Source organism: Chiloscyllium plagiosum, unplaced genomic scaffold, assembly GCF_037043375.1.
Source record: "Chiloscyllium plagiosum isolate Xiang-an unplaced genomic scaffold, Cpla_swu_hap1 HiC_scaffold_17, whole genome shotgun sequence".
Taxonomy (NCBI): Eukaryota; Metazoa; Chordata; class Chondrichthyes; order Orectolobiformes; family Hemiscylliidae; genus Chiloscyllium; species Chiloscyllium plagiosum.
In genome coordinates this window covers 32,642,529-32,661,767 of record NW_028270155.1, presented here as the reverse complement: position 1 = coordinate 32,661,767, position 19,239 = coordinate 32,642,529, and the positions used below count along the sequence as shown (strand labels likewise).

The window sequence follows — 19,239 nt, the reverse complement described above, 5'->3', positions numbered from 1 at the left end:
CAAAGCAAGTTTAAAAGCAATATTCTCACTTGGCACAAACCAATTAGTGATTTGCAATTTGGACAAGATGTCGGTTTTATTGTTTGTAGTAATTTTGTTAACAAATCACTGTTCTGGCCAAGTCTTTGATGGAATAAAGTTCATTTATATTCTTTTGTTTGCACAGAAGCTTTCTACCATTTGCAATATCACATTAATCCAGCTTTTGTAGCCAGCAAAGCAAGTAAATATGATGCTGACTACAAAGAATACTGACTAAAAGGAATATCATCGTGTAGAATGACTTTTTTTCTTTTTTCTTGTAATGCTTTTGTTCCAATATCAGCTCAAGCAAATCTCCAACATTCAGAAGCAATTATGTCATCAACTAGACTAAGCAGGCAATCACATTGAAACAGCAAACTAGGAAATAAAAGTGGAAGCAGAATACAGTGAATGCTGGTGAGATTCAACAGACCTGACAAAGCATCTGTGGAGAGAGAAAGAGTTAATATTTTGAATCCAGTTGACTTTTCTTCAGAACATTAGCTCTCTTTAACTCTCACAGGTGCTGCCAGAACTACTGATTTTCTCCAGCGTTTTCTCTTCTTTTTTCATTTCAGGAAATAAAAGTCACTGATTCTCCTTCTCTTCCAAATTTAACAGACAAGTCAGTCAAGGTTGGAACAGAAACATGGGGTTATGAATTTAAGCCTAAATATCAAACTTTTTAAAAAAAATTACTGAAATAATTTTTGAAAAATCATGAAATTTGACATTACCCTGAATTAATTTAATAGTTGTTGAGAGTAGTTGTACAGTAGTAATGATTTTAAGTAACCCATTAAAAGTCCAGTTTACACTTTATTCAACAATGTGTAATTTTTAAAGGGTTTTTGCAGTGAGATTAATAGCATAGGTTTCCATTTAAGTGAATTCAGAGGATTCTGATGCAAGCATCTCAAAGGAACTACGGTGGAGGAGCAAGAAATCACTGACATCAATTTCTGGATTTCCATGTTTAACTAAGTGTCTGCAAACATCAGAAATTGATAATAGTATTTTAGTGAGACCGATGACAAATATGAAAGGAATGTGAATGTTGGAAATCAGAAACAAAACAATGACAGAAATTGCTCGAAAAGTTCAGCAGATCTGTCTCTGCATTTGTGGAGAAAAATCAGAGTTAACATTTCGGGTCAAGTGACACTTCTTCAGAACTTATGATCATTGTGACTGCAACATTTAAGTCAAATATTTACAACCATCTCACTGAGTTAAAGCTTGCAGTTATATTTTTATATGTTTTGAGATATTATTCCCTTTATAGAAATGTAAATAATAACCTTAATTGGGATGGTCACCTTTGGAGGTCTTATTGCCATTTTATTCATGATTATCATAGTGTGCATACCTTTGTGGAATTTTTGAGGATGTCCAATGTGATTTCCTCTCATTAGGTATTGTTAATGATGGACAGATAGGAACGGTTCAGTGGTAGAAGCAAGGTTTGTTTTTCTACAAGTGACATTAACTTAATATCACCATATGTATTTTTAAACTGCCCAGTAGAATCATAGAGATGTACAGCATGGAAACAGACCCTTCGGTCCAACCCGTCCATGCCTACCGATCCAATCTAGTCCCACCTGCCAGCACCTGGCCCATATCCCTCCAAACCCTTCCTATTCATATACCCATCCAAATGCCTCTTAAATGTTGAAATTATACCAGCTTCCACCACTTCCTCTGGCAGCTCATTCCATACACATACCACCCTCTGCATGAAAAAGTTGCCCCTTAGGACTCTTTTATATCTTTCCCTGTACTCAAATGCCTACGGCATTGTCCCCGCAGTAGATAAAGGCCATGAGTGAGAAGATGTTGCTGCCAAGCAGACTATCCTACACCCCGTGCTTCTGGTTCCAATGGGTTCCCAGCAAAACCTGGTTAGAAACATTATAAAGATAGGAATGCCAAGCCTGGGTGAGATACAGAAATTACAGGGAGATGCTCCTGCTGAGGAGCAGCAACTATGGACTCAAATGGGGTGCTACCTTGACCCTCAAATCAAGCTGTGGTTGACTCCTGTGGGACAAGTTTATGTTTCTTCTTTGCTCCTACCACTCTTAGTTGATTATGTGCATAATTGTACAAGGGGGAATGTTTAATACTTTATTACAAATCTGGAATTCCAGAAAGCAGCTGAGAAATGAGCTAAGGTATGTTTGATTTGTAAAAAAACAGGAGTTGGGAGAGTGCTGTGGTTCAGAACCACCCCCTTGCCCTATGGGCCTTTTGCTTGTCCACAATTAGATTTTATAGAATTACCTCGAATACATTTTTAAAAGCATTGTTTAGTAATAGTGGATGTATTTAGTAGATGGATTGAAGCAACAACTGATAGTATTGCTACCACAGTGGTAAAAATATTGTTGAGGGAAATGATTCCACATTATGGACTTCCAGAAATGATCAGCTTGGATAATGGACCACCCTTTGTAACTAGAGTAAACAAGGAGATCTGCAAAGAGCTGGCTATAAAGCAACAGCTCCACTGCACCTATCATCCATAGGCAGCCAGGATGGTGGCATGAGCGAACGGTACTCCAAAGAATAAGTTGGCCAGGTTAACACAGGAGACAGAACTGAACTGGTTGAAGGTCATACATTTGGTGCTATTCCATATGAGAGCTCCCCCCTCAGGTAAAACAGGGTTATCTCTCGCTGAGTTTGTCTATGGGTAACCCATGCAGATCCTATGGGGACCCGGGGTGGTCCGATCTTCCCTTCCTGAAAGATTAGGTATGCACACTCTGGGGTAGTAAGTGGGAAAATATCTGCATGTTAACCAAAACTCTCCAAAGTTTACATTCACAGGTACGCCAAGTCCATCGAGAGGGTGCCAATCTGATTCAAGGAGACTACCGTACTGTAGAACCTGGAGAGTTTGTCCTGATTGAGAACTGGGACCAGGGAAAGTTGGAACCAAGGTGGAAAGGACCATTTCAGGTGTTGCTGACTACCCCTATGGGTGTGAATGTGCAAGGACAACCATAGATAATTGTGACTTAGGAGGTTTTACTCTGAGGACAGAAGGATTTCGGACTAACACCTTTCTGTCCCTCTATCATACATATGCCAAACAAGTAGAGCAAGGCGTGTGTTGGGTATGTGCTGAGATTCCCCAGCATGGTAAAACCATGATTCCCATGTCTGCTGTCCCCCTCAATGCCAATGAAATAACTTAAATAAAAGCCTTTTCGGCTTCCACCAATGGTAGTGCGGTCAACTGTTCATGAAATCAACACAGTACTGATTGTCAGCCATGTTGTTTTGAAGGGTGGACCTCAAGAAAAGCTCCCTCAGATCCTGAAAAGTTAGTGACTGCCTTAATAGTGCCCCATTCCTAAAGATTTGGTGAATACTACCTGCTACTGTAGCAATGATCACAGTGTGCGGCATGATGTGGGGGTACAATTCCTGTGTAAAGAATCAAAGTATTTTGCTTCCATGGCCTCTAAATGGAACCTATTGGGTGTGCGGGAGCTGGCCCTACACCTGGTTGTCAGGAGAGTAAGGAGGCAAGGATATAAAACCACTAAATCCCAGGACCATCCTTAAAAGGGTTGTTGTTACTTAGCATATTTAGTCCCTCATATACAAATCTTAAGTCACTCTGAGGAATGTCCTCATTGGGGTCGACAGTGAAGGGCAGTAACTGAATGGGAATGGTTCTGGATGATCCTCCTTCCCCTTATGGAATTGCCTGGACTTTCAGAGAGATAATTAATTTAGCAGCTGCCCTAGAGGAACTAGCTAACAATACAGCAAGGGCATTGACTGATACTCAAATGCACGTAACTGAGTTATCTGTTGAAATGGTTGCAATGTGGCAGATAGTCCTACAAAATCCGTGGGCGGCACAGTGGCACAGTGGTTAGCACTGCTGCCTCACAGCGCCAGAGACCCGGATTCAATTCCCGCCTCAGGCGACTGACTGTGTGGAGTTTGCACATTCTCCCCGTGTCTGCGTGGGTTTCCTCCGGGTGCTCCGGTTTTCTCCCACAGTCCAAAAAAGTCCAAAAAACGTGCAGGTTAGGTGAATTGGCCATGCTAAATTGCCCATAGTGTTAGGTGAAGGGGTAAATGTAGGAATGGGTCTGGGTGAGTTGCACTTCGGCGGGTCGGTGTGGACTTGTTGGGCCGAAGGGCCTGTTTCCACACTGTAAGTAGTATAAAGAAAAATCGAATGGCCCTAGACATTATCCTGGCAGAAAAAGGAGGGACATCTACTATTATAGGGAAGGAATGTTGTACTTCTATTCCTGACAAATCAACTAATACTACCCACTTCTCCAAGCACATTACCCAAGAAAGCCAGAAAATCCAAGGTAATGACATACATGGGTTCAATAGTGGAACAAGATTGTGGCCGTTTGGGAGTCTTGGGAATATTGGGTGCATGTTGTTACATATTGGGATTATAGTACTTACTGTAATTGCCTGCATTCTCCTATTAAGATGCTTGTGGCCACTGATATCCAATTGCTATTGTTCTGTGTGATTATGAAATGATCAAAAGGAGGCAATAGTTAAAAGTTTTGCTGAAGCAACAATATGCCATAAATTTTAAAATGTGTGTCTGTGTCTGCACAAGCTGAAGACTGCAGCTGGGGCTTGGGCTGCTTCTACTATTCAATGGAATATTGTTAACTGCACTGCTTATCTGTTTATCACTCATGAAAAGTATGGGTTGAGAGATATGAGGGCATAAGCTATACTGCTTTTATGCTGTCCGCAGAGGTCCGATGAGAGTCCATCAATTGAGAGCTTGACTTATTCTGGTGTTGACTTCGGACCTCTTGCCGGCTAAGGTAAAAATAGAGGTTAATTAAACTTTTGTGTGGTCCTGAAAGCTTTGAGTCAACATTATTGGGTTGACTGCCTCTGTATTTACAGAAGTTTAGAAGAATAAGTGAGAATATTCTGATGAGGCTAACAAACTGGATGCAGGAATGATGTTTTCCCTGTCTGGGATCTGGAACGTGGTGTCATGGTCTCAGAATGCAGAGGAGACCATTTTGGACTGACATGAGAATTTTCTTCACTCAGGTTGGAGATCCTGTGTACTTTTGTGTATATTTGTATGTTTTGCCAGGGAGAGTTCCTTGAGTGTTATGGGCGCAACATGGTAACACCCACTTGGCCTAGGAATCTTCAAGTGCACTGGTTATGCCCCTCCCTTTGGGCTAGAATGTCCAAATTCTGAACCTGCTCAGAAGGGGTGTCATTACATCTCCAAAACGTTGATTTTATAAAATGAACCTTTATATTTGTTATTGGGCAAATGGTTACAGCTGAGCAGGTGGACAATAGAGTAGAAACTTCTAGCCCGTAAAGTGGAAGCACCTCAATCTCTCCCTCTTATCTGCTGTGTAGAGAAGTGACAGAAAATTTCAAAGTAGTTGTTCTTGCTCACTTTCCTGTAAACTGCTCTCTGCAAATTACCCTGTTGAAAGGAGAAAGAGGGAAGCCACCTTCTGAGACCCTGAAAAAAGCAAATTCTCAACCAGTCAATGAAAGCCAGCATCGGTGTGAAAACAACCTTATTTCATCAGCAAAAATCTGGAAGGAATGGAAGAAAGCAATTCAGCAACTGGTGATCTAAATTAGTATTTTCAAACTGCTTTTATATTTGTTTTTTTGTCTATCTTGTTTGTATGGAATGTTGAAAATGGTTACATTTGAAGTTTGTGTGAATTACTAGCAATTCGTGTGACTTTCTTGCTGTTGGTTAAAAACAGTTTGTTTACAATAAATAGTTATTTTGTATCAATGAAAAGGCATGGTATGCGTATTCTTTTAGCCTGAATTAGACTATTAGGTTCTGTGGATAATGAAATATTTGCATTTGTGACCCATTAAAAATAATGGAGCTTGATTTCCAGCAAATTACCCCAGTGAGACATGACAGTTCCTTGTGATTGCATGTGTTTCTGATTTTGTTTTAATTACTTTTCTTTGGTTAACAAGTAGGAAAGTTATTCCTCCTCCTTTCACCCAATACAGTGTGTTGACACCTAAATTTTGATACTTTCATTGAAGTGTGATATGCATGCATTTGAAAATAAAAGGTAAATATTTATTATGAGCCTCAAAGAAGATTTAAAAGAGGAGAGCTGATTCATCTTTGGTTGGAACAAATTGTACAAGGGATGAGGGACTTGTAGCATTTATGGTGAGAGTAGTGGAAATTAGATTGTTCTTAGTAAAGCACAGGATGAATAGATTTTAACAATTATCCAGCATTTTGATGGAATAAGTAAGGAAAAAGCTTTCCATGAGTATGGGACTATTGGAACAGACTGAGGTTATTATCAAAATAATCAGAGGGAAAGAGTTTTTAATGCACAGGATTGTGCTGTGGAATCCACTATGTGAAAGAGTGATAGGCACATATAGTATTGTTTTTAAATGCACTGGATATATACTTAAAAATGAAAGTACTACCAAGCTGTTGTACTAGTTGGTTGGTTCTTCAAAGATCAGGGACAGATATGATGAGCCCTATAACCCCCTACGCTGCACACGTCTATAATTATGAGATCGGTTCTTATAAATTATTTTTAGTATCAAACGATGTGGTGGGTAACAATGTACTCCATTGATCTACATTGTAGATTGAATTTCTATAGCTGATGTTATGATTTCTTTAGTTTTGCATATTGACTGGTGATCAGAATTAGATATAATTATCCCTCATCTTCTCTATTTACTGAGGGGATGTTGGCTTCACCTGCCTGGCCAGAATTTACTGCTCATCCCTAATTATCCTTGATGGTGATTGTGAGCTTTCGTGAAAGTTTACTGCGTATACCTAAACTCAAATGCTCTTGATTTTGCCGTCATATGAGAGCCTGTTTCTGGTGCTATTGTAGTTCTATTTAGAGTCATAGAGATGTACAGCATGGAAACAGACCCTTCGAATTGATGTGCTTTCTCTTAAATGAAGTAATTTTGAATTGCTAAATGTTAAACATTTTGTCAGTGATGTTCTCTCCTTCATGACCCCTTTCCTGGATTAAGCTGGTGTTGAAATCCATGGTCGCGTCCTTGCCTATTGAACTCTTCTCTGTTTAGCAAAAACAATTAAGGATCATGATACCAGATTGCAATATGCTAATTCCCAATTGGAAATTCATCTTTAGATGTGTGCAGTCTTTCTTTCAAAATGCGCTGGTAGCATATAGTTTTGATTCTACATAAATAGGAAAACAAAATCACCTAATCTCAAACAAAAATATCAAGTATGTATTCAATCTTGTTTTATTCTTTCCCCTTTTACTGAATAAACTATATTGCAATTTAGTGCCAGTTCACCCTGTGTAAACTTGACGAGTAATAAAATCTCTCTTGTCATTCAAGAATTTAAAATTGTGTCTACAGGTTCAGTGTTGTTAACGCGTTCATTTATTTCCTGGCTTATTGTTATGCACTGATTCACTGAGTTGAATTTCATTCTTAATTTCTTATTGAATCTAGCCTTTAATGGTTAGAGGAATAATGTTATACAATTCAGGACATTTTATTTTTCATTCCTCATGCCCACGCTCATGAGCAATCTATGTAAACTAGTGTTAGTGGAGCTTTCTGTCAGTGATCGTGTTGCAGCATCTAAGTTTTATCTCTCTCATTCCTTGTTTACAATAACAAGACTACTATGCTTCAACTAACTCGACTTCCTGATTTTCAAATTGCTGTATTTTTTTTCTATCTGTAAATACCTACCACCCAGATTTTACAAAAGGGTTAGGTTTTTGGACTGAGAACATACACTTGTACTTAACTGCTCTCTAAACCAATGGTCATAATTCTCTAAATGTGGTACCAAAAGATTTGCTAATAATTTTATTCATATTTCAAGTGTTGATGAATTTTGAATTAGAGAACTAAATATAGCTGAGAATTGAAGAAGGCAACCTCCGCTGATACATTTACTGTTAGGTGTACACCATTGACTACGGTGAGAAATAACCCATCTGTCTTCATTACAATATAATTTCAAGATTGTTATCCATCACTGTGATAACATTACACATTACTTTTACAATTTTTTATGATGTGGAAAGCTATTGGTTTTGCTTGTAATGGTTTCCATAATCAATTTTATAATGACTAAATCAAAATTTTTGTATCATGAGATTCTGGCGTTTATCTGGATTTTAGAAATTTACATTCCAAAATTGTCTTCAATTTTTGATAGCCAAGGATCACTGCTTATGTAATATTTAATATCTTGCAGAATACCATTTGTAAGTCAAACTTTAATATATTGTAGAATACTATTTGTAAGCCAATACCACATACAATTGGCAAGGACAGAGGAAATTAAAAATCAGCCTTGTTCACAATACTGATAGCTGCCCTGTTCGTGATCTGCAAGAAATATGTACATGTGGATCAAGGACAAGCCCCAGATGTATTGTTCAACATGGTCAAATAATCTATAGAAACACTTTGTGTTCATGTCCACAAGTGAAGGACAGTTCAAGGTAAGTGACTCCCGTCAGAAGACAGAAAACATCTAAATACTGCAGAAGAATAAGTATGCTTGAGGTCTTTTGGCATATTTTCTGTAGCAATAAACATCTCATCCCTCAAATAAAATTATTTCCTTTTCAACTTTGCTTGCAGAAAAGCAAGGTCCAGAGCGGAAACGAGTGAAGAAGGAGGCTGGAGTCCGAAAGTGTGGATTGTTTGGAGCAGGAATAAGAGCTGGCTGTCCACTTTCAGAACGACAACAAGTTGCTTTGCTGATGCAAATGACGGCAGAAGAATCAACAAACAGTCCAGGTTTGCATTTCCTTTTAGTAGTTGTTTGAAAAGGGTGGTGGAGGGTGGCAGCACAATGTTTTATCTAGTTGCTTCTTTTGTAGTGCCCATCTTAAGTTTAACATTACTCTTTGTCCCATGTAAATTGCCAAGAGATGGTGGTCACACACTTAAAAGCCACCTCAATATCTTAGAACCACAGGAACTCTATTTGCGAACACAGTATTCTTAATTTACTAGTAATTTAATTGTATAGACGCATCAATGCACAATATCAAAGTACTGGAGATACCAGAATTGACCAGAAAGAAAATAGTAGTGGAATACACCGCAAGATGCAGTATCCAAGAGTGCAAAGTTGAAATGTCAGGTGTAACAAACAATTCACCATTGTCCTCATACAGTAGATGCAAATACCATAAACTCCCTCCAAACCAATATTCATGGACCCAAAGACACTTTCAAAGTGTGGCTGTAATTTAATTGCTGTCTGTCTGACATACTATATTGCATTCAGTGCTTACTATATTGTCTCCTCTTTTTATTACTTAAAAATGTGTTGCTGGAAAAGCGCAGCAGGTCAGGCAGCATCAAAGGAGAAGGAGAATCGACATTTTGGGCATAAGCCCTTCTTCAGGAATGAGGAGGGTGTGCCAAGCAGGCTAAGATAAAAGGTAGGGAGGAGGGACTTGGAGGGGCGTTGGGAATGCGATAGGTGGAAGGAGGTTAAGGTGAGGGTGATAGGCCATAGAGGGGGTGGGGACGGAGAGGTCGGGAAGAAGATTGCAGGTCAAGAAGACGGTGCTGAGTCTGAGGGTTGGGACTGAGAAAAGGTAGGGGGAGGGGAAATGAGGAAGCTGGAGAAATCTGCGTTTATCCCTTGTGGTTGGAGGGTTCCTAGGCGGAAAATTTTTGATATCAAAAAAAAGTTCCTAGACATCTCCATCTCTATCTCGGACGACTGATTCAACACGGACGTATACTATAAACCGACTGACTCCCACAGCTACCGAGATTACACCTCTTCCCACCCTGCGCCCTGTAAAAACATCATCCCATATTCCCAATTCCTTCGCCTGCGCCGCATCTGCTCCCAGGAGGACCAGTTCCAATTACCGAACAACCCAGATGGCCTCCTCCTTCAAAGATCACAATTTCCCCTCAGATGTGGTTGACGATGCTCTCCACCACATCTCCTCCACTTCCCGCTCCTCCGCCCTTGAACCCCTTCCCTCCAATCGCCACCAGGACAGAACCCCACTGGTCCTCACCTACCACCCCACCAACCTCCAGATACATCGGATCATCCTTCGTCATTTCCGCCACCTCCAAACGGACTCCACCACCAAGGATATATTTCCCTCCCCACCTCTATCAGCGTTCCGGAAAGACCACTCCCTCCGCAACTCCCTTGTCAGATCCACACCCCCCACCAACCCAACCTCCAATCCCGGCACCTTTCCCTGCAACCGCAAAAAATGCAAAACTTGCGCCCACACCTCCCCCCTCACTTCCCTCCAACGCCCCAAGTGATCCTTCAATATCCATCAGAAATTCACCTGCACCTCCACACACATCATTTACTGCATCCGCTGCACCTATACATTGGGGAGACAGGCCGCCTACTTGCGGAACGTTTCAGAGAACACCTCTGGGACACCCGCACCAACCAACCCATCCGCCCCGTGGCTGAACACTTTAACTCCCCCTCCCACTCCGCCAAGGACATGCAGGTCCTTGGCCTCCTCCATCGCCAGACCATGGCAACACGACGTCTGGAGGAAGAGCGACTCATCTTCCGCCTAGGAACCCTCCAACCACAAGGGATGAATACAGATTTCTCCAGCTTCTTCATTTCCCCTCCCCCCACCTTTTCTCAGTCCCAACCCTCAGACTCAGCACCGCCTTCTTGACCTGCAATCTTCTTCGCGACCTCACCGGCCTATCACCCTCACCTTAACCTCCTTCCACCTATTGCATTCCCAATGCCCCTCCCCCAAGTCCCTCCTCCCTACCTTTTATCTTAGCCTGCTTGGCACACCCTCCTCATTCCTGAAGAAGGGCTTATGCCCGAAACGTCGATTCTCCTTCTCCTTTGATGCTGCCTGACCTGCTGCGCTTTTCCAGCAACACATTTTTAAGCTCTGATCCCCAGCATCTGCAGTCCCCACTTTCTCCTCTTTTTATTGGTCCAGATAAAACACAGACTGGCTATTACTTTGCTGATCGTCTCCATGCTTCACACATGTGATCCTAAACTCCCTCCCTGTTACTTTGGATCTCCTTCTTGCCTTCTAATTTTCTTTAGTCTTCTCTATTAATCCAGAAAAGCTCACAGTAAATTCAAGGAGCAGTACCTCAATGTTCTTGACATTTTTCAATCACTTATTTAACCTTGAAATTGGTAAATAACTTCAGTGCTAATCTATACTTCCTTTTATCTCAGAGGTGCTGGGAAAATATATTGGGGGATTCTGGTGGTTGGGTAGTTTGTAAAGGAGTAATTTTACTGCTTAAAATGTAGATTCCCAATCTGTCCACAATTCCAATCAATATACCACTCTGCTGCTTTGCCACGAACTCTTGTTTTCTCAAACTTGGAAAATCTACTCAAACTTTGCATGCTTTCTCTGCATCTTGCATGGTTAGTCTTTAATTCATCCCAGTCATTGCACCTCATTGTGTCTTATCCTATTATCCCTTGTCAGATCATTATCTCCATTCTCTATCCAACTAGTATACAGCTGATTCCATGATTTCCATTCGTACTTGTATGTTTTCTTGTGTTGTCTGATCGAGTGGTTTGTGACTCAGCAGCTGCTACAGAATTTGGGTACTTGTCTACTTCTGGATTTTGATGTCTGACAATGTCATGTCCACACTGGACAGTCCAATGACTCAAAGTTTGAACATCCAGGACCTGCTAATCTGTGCTGTTTACTCAAGAAGTTGTAGTCTCTTTGTACTGTTCTTTAGAAAGATATCTCATGAATATATTGAAAATAGTCTATTTGTTGAGTTTGTCCATGAGTAAATTACTGTTTGAATGTCGTGCTTGCACCCTCGCTCCACCTGGCTGTCGTGCCCTTCCTCCGGCTCTGGCACTGCCTACTTGCTTTCAAAATGGTTGTCATTGCTCAGTCTCCGCCTTCCTATTGTTAGCCCAGAAATAGAATCCCTATTTTGTTGCGGTCAATGGTGTATTTCGTTGCTCTGTACTTGTTGCATCAGGCTTAAATATAACTCATCAAAGCATTTATAAAAGCAAAATTCATTATGCAGTCCAAAAGATTGAAGAAGCTTCCAGATAACTAAATTGGGTAACCACATTTTTCTTCTTTGTCCAAGGGATCAAAATGAGTTGATAACCCCTAATTATAGCTAGCTTACAGATAATCAAATAGTTATGTTTTGTACAGATCGTACTCCAAAGCATCCCTCGCAGTCGATTCTTGGACAAAAGAGAACACCAAGTTCTGCCTCCAAAACCAAAGACAAAGTAAATAAAAGAAACGAGCGTGGTGAGACACGACTTCACAGAGCTGCCATCCGGGGAGATGCACGGCGGATAAAAGAACTTATTATTGAAGGTGCAGATGTAAACGTAAAAGACTTTGCAGGTAATGTAACTATCAGATGCAACATCAGTTTCATTTGGAAATCTTAGTATTAGCAAAGAATTATGCACTGAATTGTAATGCAGCAATTTGCTATTTGATTGATGGAAGTGTTTGGAAGTCTGAAGGCTCTGATAGAAAGAGAAATTCCATCAGCAGGACTCTTTATTTCTTCACAGATGTTGCAGAATCTGCTGAGGTTCTCCAGCATTCTCTGATTTTATTTCAGATCTCCAATATTTAGTTTTGATTTGAACAAGTGTAGAATCCTTACATTTTCTTCTTAATTCCCTCTTTTGATATCAGCTGAGAAGGAGACATTCTTAATGCTAAAGGTGGTGTTTGTGGGCAACGCCATCACTATATGGAATACAGGACACGTACAAAATTGAGTTGTGGATTTTAAACATGTATCCAGCCGCAACATGCCATGTTTTAAAAATAAGTGTAAATAAGGGCCAAAAAGATGGAAGTATGTTTGAAAGGAGCCTTCAAAGTGCTGAATGTTTGGAATTTTGTACAGAGTTTTTCCTGTGTTTTAATAGACCCTTGTATTTTATTGAAACAATGCTAAAAGGAGCAAATCTGTGTCCACAGCACTATATCATGACAGCTTGAGCTAAGTATAAATTTATCAAATGAGCTATTGACAAATATTACTGTCAGGAATTAATTTGACAATTTAACTATGCTTGAATTCTGTTAGCTAGAGGGAATTGTCAGACAATATGTAGAGAAAATGTGAGTGAACTGCATTTATAATATGAAAATAAAATGTTGTACAATGCACATTAGCATTCATAGGAGTAATCTATATTTTAATTACTTCACACCTGTCAATGGAGAGAGTAATGCAGTTGAACAGAACTGATTATTATTAGAGATGGAATAAATTTTAAGTAGCAAATGCATGGATGGTGAGAAAAGAACAAGAGAGAACTTGAGAGATATGGAAAATAGGGAATTCGAGGTGAAGAAAGTCAGTACTGCCAGCTGAAAATGCAAAAGATATGTCTTGAGGAAGCATAAATGACAGAAAAATGAACATTTCTTGTTCAAAAGCAGAAACAATAAAACAAGCCAAACCTAAAATGCAGGCAGAGGTTATAGTATGAAATTGTTGAACTCATTGTTTAAGCTCTGAGGACTTGAAAGTGCCTAATGAAAGGCCAGATGTGGTTTGTTGAGCTGACTTTTGGGACCAGGTCAGGAGGAATGAATACCTCCTGTATTATTTCCACTCCTGAGTTTGTTATAGCAGTTTGAATTTAAAAGGAAAGAAACCTGATCATTTTAATTTATGTATAAAAAAGAATCATAGAATCTCTACAGTGTGGAAACAGGCCCCTTGGCTCAACAAGGCCACACCAACCCTCCGAAGAGTAACTCACCCAGATGCATTCCTCTACCCTATTCTATATTTACCCCTGACTAATGCACCTAACCTACATATCCCTGAACACTATGGGCAATTTATCATGTCCAATTCGCCTAACCTGGAGGAAACCCATCCAGACACTGGGAGAATGTGCAAGCTCCACATATTCAGAGGCCCAAGGCTGGAATTGAATCCAGGTCCCTGGCGCTGTGAGGCAGCAGTGCTAGCCACTGTACCGCCCCTAGAAATTTCCTTATATATAACTTGCTGTAAGAAATAAGCCAGCTAGATTCCTTCCTTTAAAAGGTAAAATGTTTGTTTTATTTCTAAAACTTTGGTCTGACAAAGATTATGAAAACAAAGTTTAAAATGTAAAAATACCCAATTACCCACTAATGCAAAAACAACACACACAACCCCCCTCACATAAATAAAAGCCAAATTCTGAAAGGCCGTCAGATCTTAAAACTTGGTCAAAGTCAGGGAAGAAAAAATGTTCTCAGATTGTGCAAAGGATTTACTCAGAAGGACCACTTTCGACCCAGTTGCTGTTGGTATTGGAGTTTCTTATTGAAGTCATCAGTCTACAGTTGGAGGTGGGGTAATTCTTTTGGGACATTCAGAATTCTCTCTTTTTCAACTCTTGGGTTGCAGCAAACAAAACTTTTGTTAGAGCTTTGAATCATCGCTAACAATTCAGCTTTGAGAGATATTTCAAAGCAAGGGGAGGTGAAGGAGTAGGTTAAGGCTGTTTTCCTTCTACCCTGTGGGTCAAATTGTCAGTTCAAAATACTCTTTAAAATAATTTTTGTACTTGCAGAAATTTTCTGTGGTACAATTGCTATGCATAACTGATAAATAAATAGGTTTGGCATTGATGAAGTAATTCTCTATGTCACTGCAGTATACTGCAGTGCCACTAATGACAGCTAAATAGAATGAAAAAAGATGGAGAAATAGTGTATAGATACTATAATAAAAGCAAAATATGTCAATGTCCACCAAAAACATCTGTATCAGACTTTTATGGTGAATTGAAGAGATTGGAAATGAGGCAAAATACCCTCTGATCCTGGTTTGACATCATCTATCACTGTTTACATAGCCATCCTTAAAATCACGCTGTTTCCTCTGTTCCAAAAAGCTTCAAGCCGCAGAGAACTTTGCTGGCCCAGTCTGTCCTTATATACATGAATTCCCAACCCAAGAGCATCCTGCTCTGCAAGCATGGTTTGATCCGATCCAATGACTGGTCCCAAGGCTGATCAAAGAAACTGGTCTGGTGTTAACAAGGCTAAATGCTATGTAACTCAGCCACTTGAAACCCACAGATCACAGTTGATGTAATCAAGCTAAGCAGCTCAAGTTTAGTCAGTAGCTGTTGCAGGAGTTTTATCTAAATGTCCATGAGAAGCTCTGTTTCCCTCAGCTGCCATTTGTCGGTTCTGTACCCAAAAGTTGGAATAGTTGAGCTCTTTGAGTCTTCTGTATACTTGTCTTCCAAAAAAAGTAGTTTGTGCTTGACAAATACAACATTTTATCAGTGGTCAGCTGGTGACATTACTTTGAGTTTTGCTTGTGTAGAACTGTATTTAGTTGTCCTAAAAATGCAGTGGTTCTCATTACAATTGCAATTTGACCATTCAGTTTGCACCTTGTGCTTCCACACATTTAAGGCATGTTTTCAACTGCTATTCTCCTCATCTGTTGCCTTTTTTAAAAAAAATCAGTGTATGAGGTTAATCTATTCATATTGCTTGTTTATTGAGGTTGGAGAGGACTATTTTTTAAGAAGTTAAAAATACATAAATGTGCATTAACAAATAATATTGGTATATTTATGTTGCTTTTGATTATATTTTCAGGATGGACTGCACTCCATGAAGCATGTAACAGAGGTTACTATGATGTTGCTAAGCAACTTCTTGCAGCAGGTGCTGAAGTCAATACAAAAGGCCTAGATGATGACACCCCTCTCCATGATGCAGCGAATAATGGTCATCGTAAGGTCTGTTTCAGTTGATAATTCATGTGTTTAAAGCTTTGCTGTTTGAATTGACTTTAATATATTGGTTGCTCATAATGGAGTACTGAGTGCAGTGATTACAATTCTAGAAAAGGTGGTGTTTCCCTCGAAGAGCTCCTTCATCTTTGCACTTGAAATTTACTAAACTATGCATATCTCAACCACTTGATCCTGCAATAGAAGGTAGATTAGATTAGATTCCCTACAGTATGGAAACAGGCCTTTCAGCCCAACAAGTCCACACCGACCCTCCGAAGAGTAACCCACCCACACCGATTTCCCTCTGACTAATACACCTAACACTACGGGCAATTTAGCATGGCCTATTCACCTGACCCGCACATCTTTGGACGGTGGGAGGAAACCGGAGCACCCGGAGGAAACCCACGCAGACACTGGGAGAATGTGCAAACTCCACACAGACAGTCGCCCAAGGAATTGAACCTGGGACCCTGGTGCTGTGAGACAACAGTGCCCGCCACTGTGCCGCCCAAGGTAGAAACCGGTTGATAGTTTTTATAATTTGATATTTGTGGGATATTCATAGTGGTGTTTTTGTAGGACCCCAAACATCTCTCCATTTATTATTTCACAACAATAATAAAAGTGCCAACTCTTGGATTACATTAATGGAGAATAAAACATTGTCAGCTGTGACTCAATGGAGCGCATTTATCTCCAAGTAAGAAAATTGCAAATTCATGTCTTGCTCCTGAAAAACGTAGTTCTATCACATTCAGTTCAGTACTGAGGGAATTCTGCACTGTGAAAGATGCCACCTTTCAGATGACATTTAGGATAAACATCATATATGCTCCCTTAGAAGGATGTAAAAGAACAAGAAAATCTCCCCAGTGTCTTCACTAATAACTATTTGTCAACCAATACCACTGAAACAGATTTTCTGATTATGTTATTACATTTTTTAATATTGTAATGTTACATAACTACATTTCAAAAAAATTCTTATTTAGCTTTAAGACAATTTGGAGTGTTTGCAGGTTGTGAATGATTCTCGTGGGTTCTTACTTGCAGACATAAAATGCATAGACAGCTTTTCTCATAGCATTTAGAAGTTATGTCCAAAGTATTTTCATATGTACAAACATACAAGTTAGAAGCAGAGCTAGGCCATTTGGCCCCTTTAAGCTATTTCAACATTCAGCATGATCATGGCTAATCAGATTGTGGTCTCAACTTCACTTTTACCAGTTACCCCAGATGATCATTGAATCCCCTGTTAATCAATAATCTATCTATTTATGCTCTAAAGATAGTCAACCACCCTGCCTCAACTGGTCTCCAGGCAAGAGAGTTCAACAGATGTAAAGACTGAGGAAAAAAAAAAATTGTGCTCATTTCTGTCTTAAATGAAGTCTTATATTTTTAAATTATGCCCCTGGTCAATTATCATATCAAAACCCTCAGGATTTTACATGTTTGAATGAGTTCTAAACTCAATTGAATACAGGCCGAACCTGTCCAACATGTCCTCAAAGATAATACCCCCCATCCCACAAATTGGTCATGTGAACCTTCTCAAAATCATTTCTAATGCTATCATGTTCTGCCTTAAACTAAGAGACTGACAACGCACATGATCTTCCAAATGTGGCTTTACTTGTACCCATCCAACTGGATCCAAACATCCATGCTTTTTTATATCAATGGTGCTGAAAAAAGGGCACATTTTGTTGAAGTTTTTTGATTTTGTACTGAAACACATGAGAAAATCAGCATTTGTATTTCATTAGAGAACACTGGTGAGCAGACTTTGGTAGAAGCATTGTCATTGAGGATGCACCATTTAAAGGTGATTGATAGTTAACTGCCAGTCTTTATATAAATTTAATCAAGGCAGGTTGACTCTGGTTAGGGTGTTCTGCCAGAAGAAATGACCAGAGAATAGGTATCACCTATTTTGTTGAGTTGAAACAGGCATGTATTTTCTTTTCTGAAAAGCAACAGGGATCTTTGTATCTATATATCTTTAAGTACACACAAGTGTGTCACACTACAAGCCTAACTCATAGTCCTAAATTGGGTGTTATTAAATAGCATAGAATAGCAATTTATTGTCACGTTTGTTTTTACAAAAAAGTGAAAAGTTTTATAAGTTGTCATACCATGGCCCTTTTATTAACAACAGAAGTCAGCAATAAGAAGAAAAAAGTAAAAATTAAATGAGAGTTCATCTCAGATCAGTTGCAGTTCAGGCGAAATTGATTAAGATAACAAATGCTGGATTTCCTGGAAGCTGCTGCCAAAAAAGACCTCCATACCTACGAGAGCTTCACGCGGGGAGGAGACTGCCATGCCAAGCCGAGACCTCTGCTCCGGGAAACTGCCACTTTAGGCTGGAATACAAGGCCTCCATGTTTGGACGAGTCTTCCATGCTGGGACTGAATGAGATCACCACGTCCCAAAGCCATGGCCAAAGAAGCAGAGACCTTCACGCCAGGACAAGATTGCTAAATCACGACACTGCTACGCAAGGCTGAGACCGTTCCTCCGGGATGAGGCCATAACATCGAAAGACCACCGTGCCAGGCTGAGACAGCCATGCAGGGCTTGAAGCCACCTCTTCTCTGGGCCTGGATCAAGAGAAGAATCCTTCAGGTGAATAAGTTCAAAAGGTAAGATAATGAATGGAAACATTAAGAAAATGCAAAGAAAGAAGAAAGAGTAGAAAGCAGATGGAGTAGACAAGTTCAAGGCTCCTGGGCTGAGGAGCCCACTAGCTGCACTGCTACACTGCCACCATCTTGGTTTTTTTATTGTAATTCCTTACACACTTTGGATTGTCCAGTAATTGGTTTTACAATTGTAGAATCACATCCAATGTTGGACACTTGCCAGTTTAGAGATTTCAGGCTGGTTGAGTACAATCCGTACCTTGTTATGAACAGTTGAAGGATTATGGGTTAGATATCTGCCGATTATTTGGAACGTACATCCTGTTTATCTGGCATTATACCGATATTTGTAATTGAAACAATTCCTGGCAGATAACAGTGAATCATCAACTCTGCTTTCTTGAGAGCAATGCCTCAATTATTTAGAGGTCATCTACTAACCAATCTGCACTCGCTTCTCATGCAGTATGTTTTTTTTCTACTTTTGGGGTTTTCTTGAAAATTGTCCTGAAGAGTTGCAAGACAAAAAAGTTCAACAAAATTTGTCTTTATTTCAGCACTGTCTCTGACAATTAAAATATAACTTCTGAAATTTGAGTTTGGTTAGAATGCAAGAGAGATTCATCCAAAGCAGGAATAGGGTAAATATAAACGCAGATATTTCATGCTAGAAAAGAGTTCAAAGTGATGATATTCCAGGATTCAAAGTCTTTGAGAACAAATGAGGTTAAAGGGAAGTTTCTTTACCCTAGAAAAACTGGAGAACA

General features: G+C 39.8%; 1 protein-coding gene across 4 annotated transcripts in view; it reads left to right on the top strand.

Moving 5' to 3' along the window:
* ankrd11 (ankyrin repeat domain 11) overlaps nt 1–19,239 on the top strand; it is a 192,268-nt gene that overhangs the window by 119,500 nt on the left and 53,529 nt on the right. For all 4 annotated transcript variants that reach the window (XR_015759940.1, XM_087995805.1, XM_087995804.1 and 1 more), the window contains exons 5-7: nt 8,677–8,835; nt 12,234–12,434; nt 15,675–15,817. Coding sequence is in view for 3 of the 4 variants with exons in the window: in XM_087995805.1 (XP_087851931.1) it covers nt 8,677–8,835; nt 12,234–12,434; nt 15,675–15,817 (503 nt within the window). In the remaining variant the exon portion in view is untranslated. The remainder of the gene's footprint in view (nt 1–8,676; nt 8,836–12,233; nt 12,435–15,674; nt 15,818–19,239) is intronic.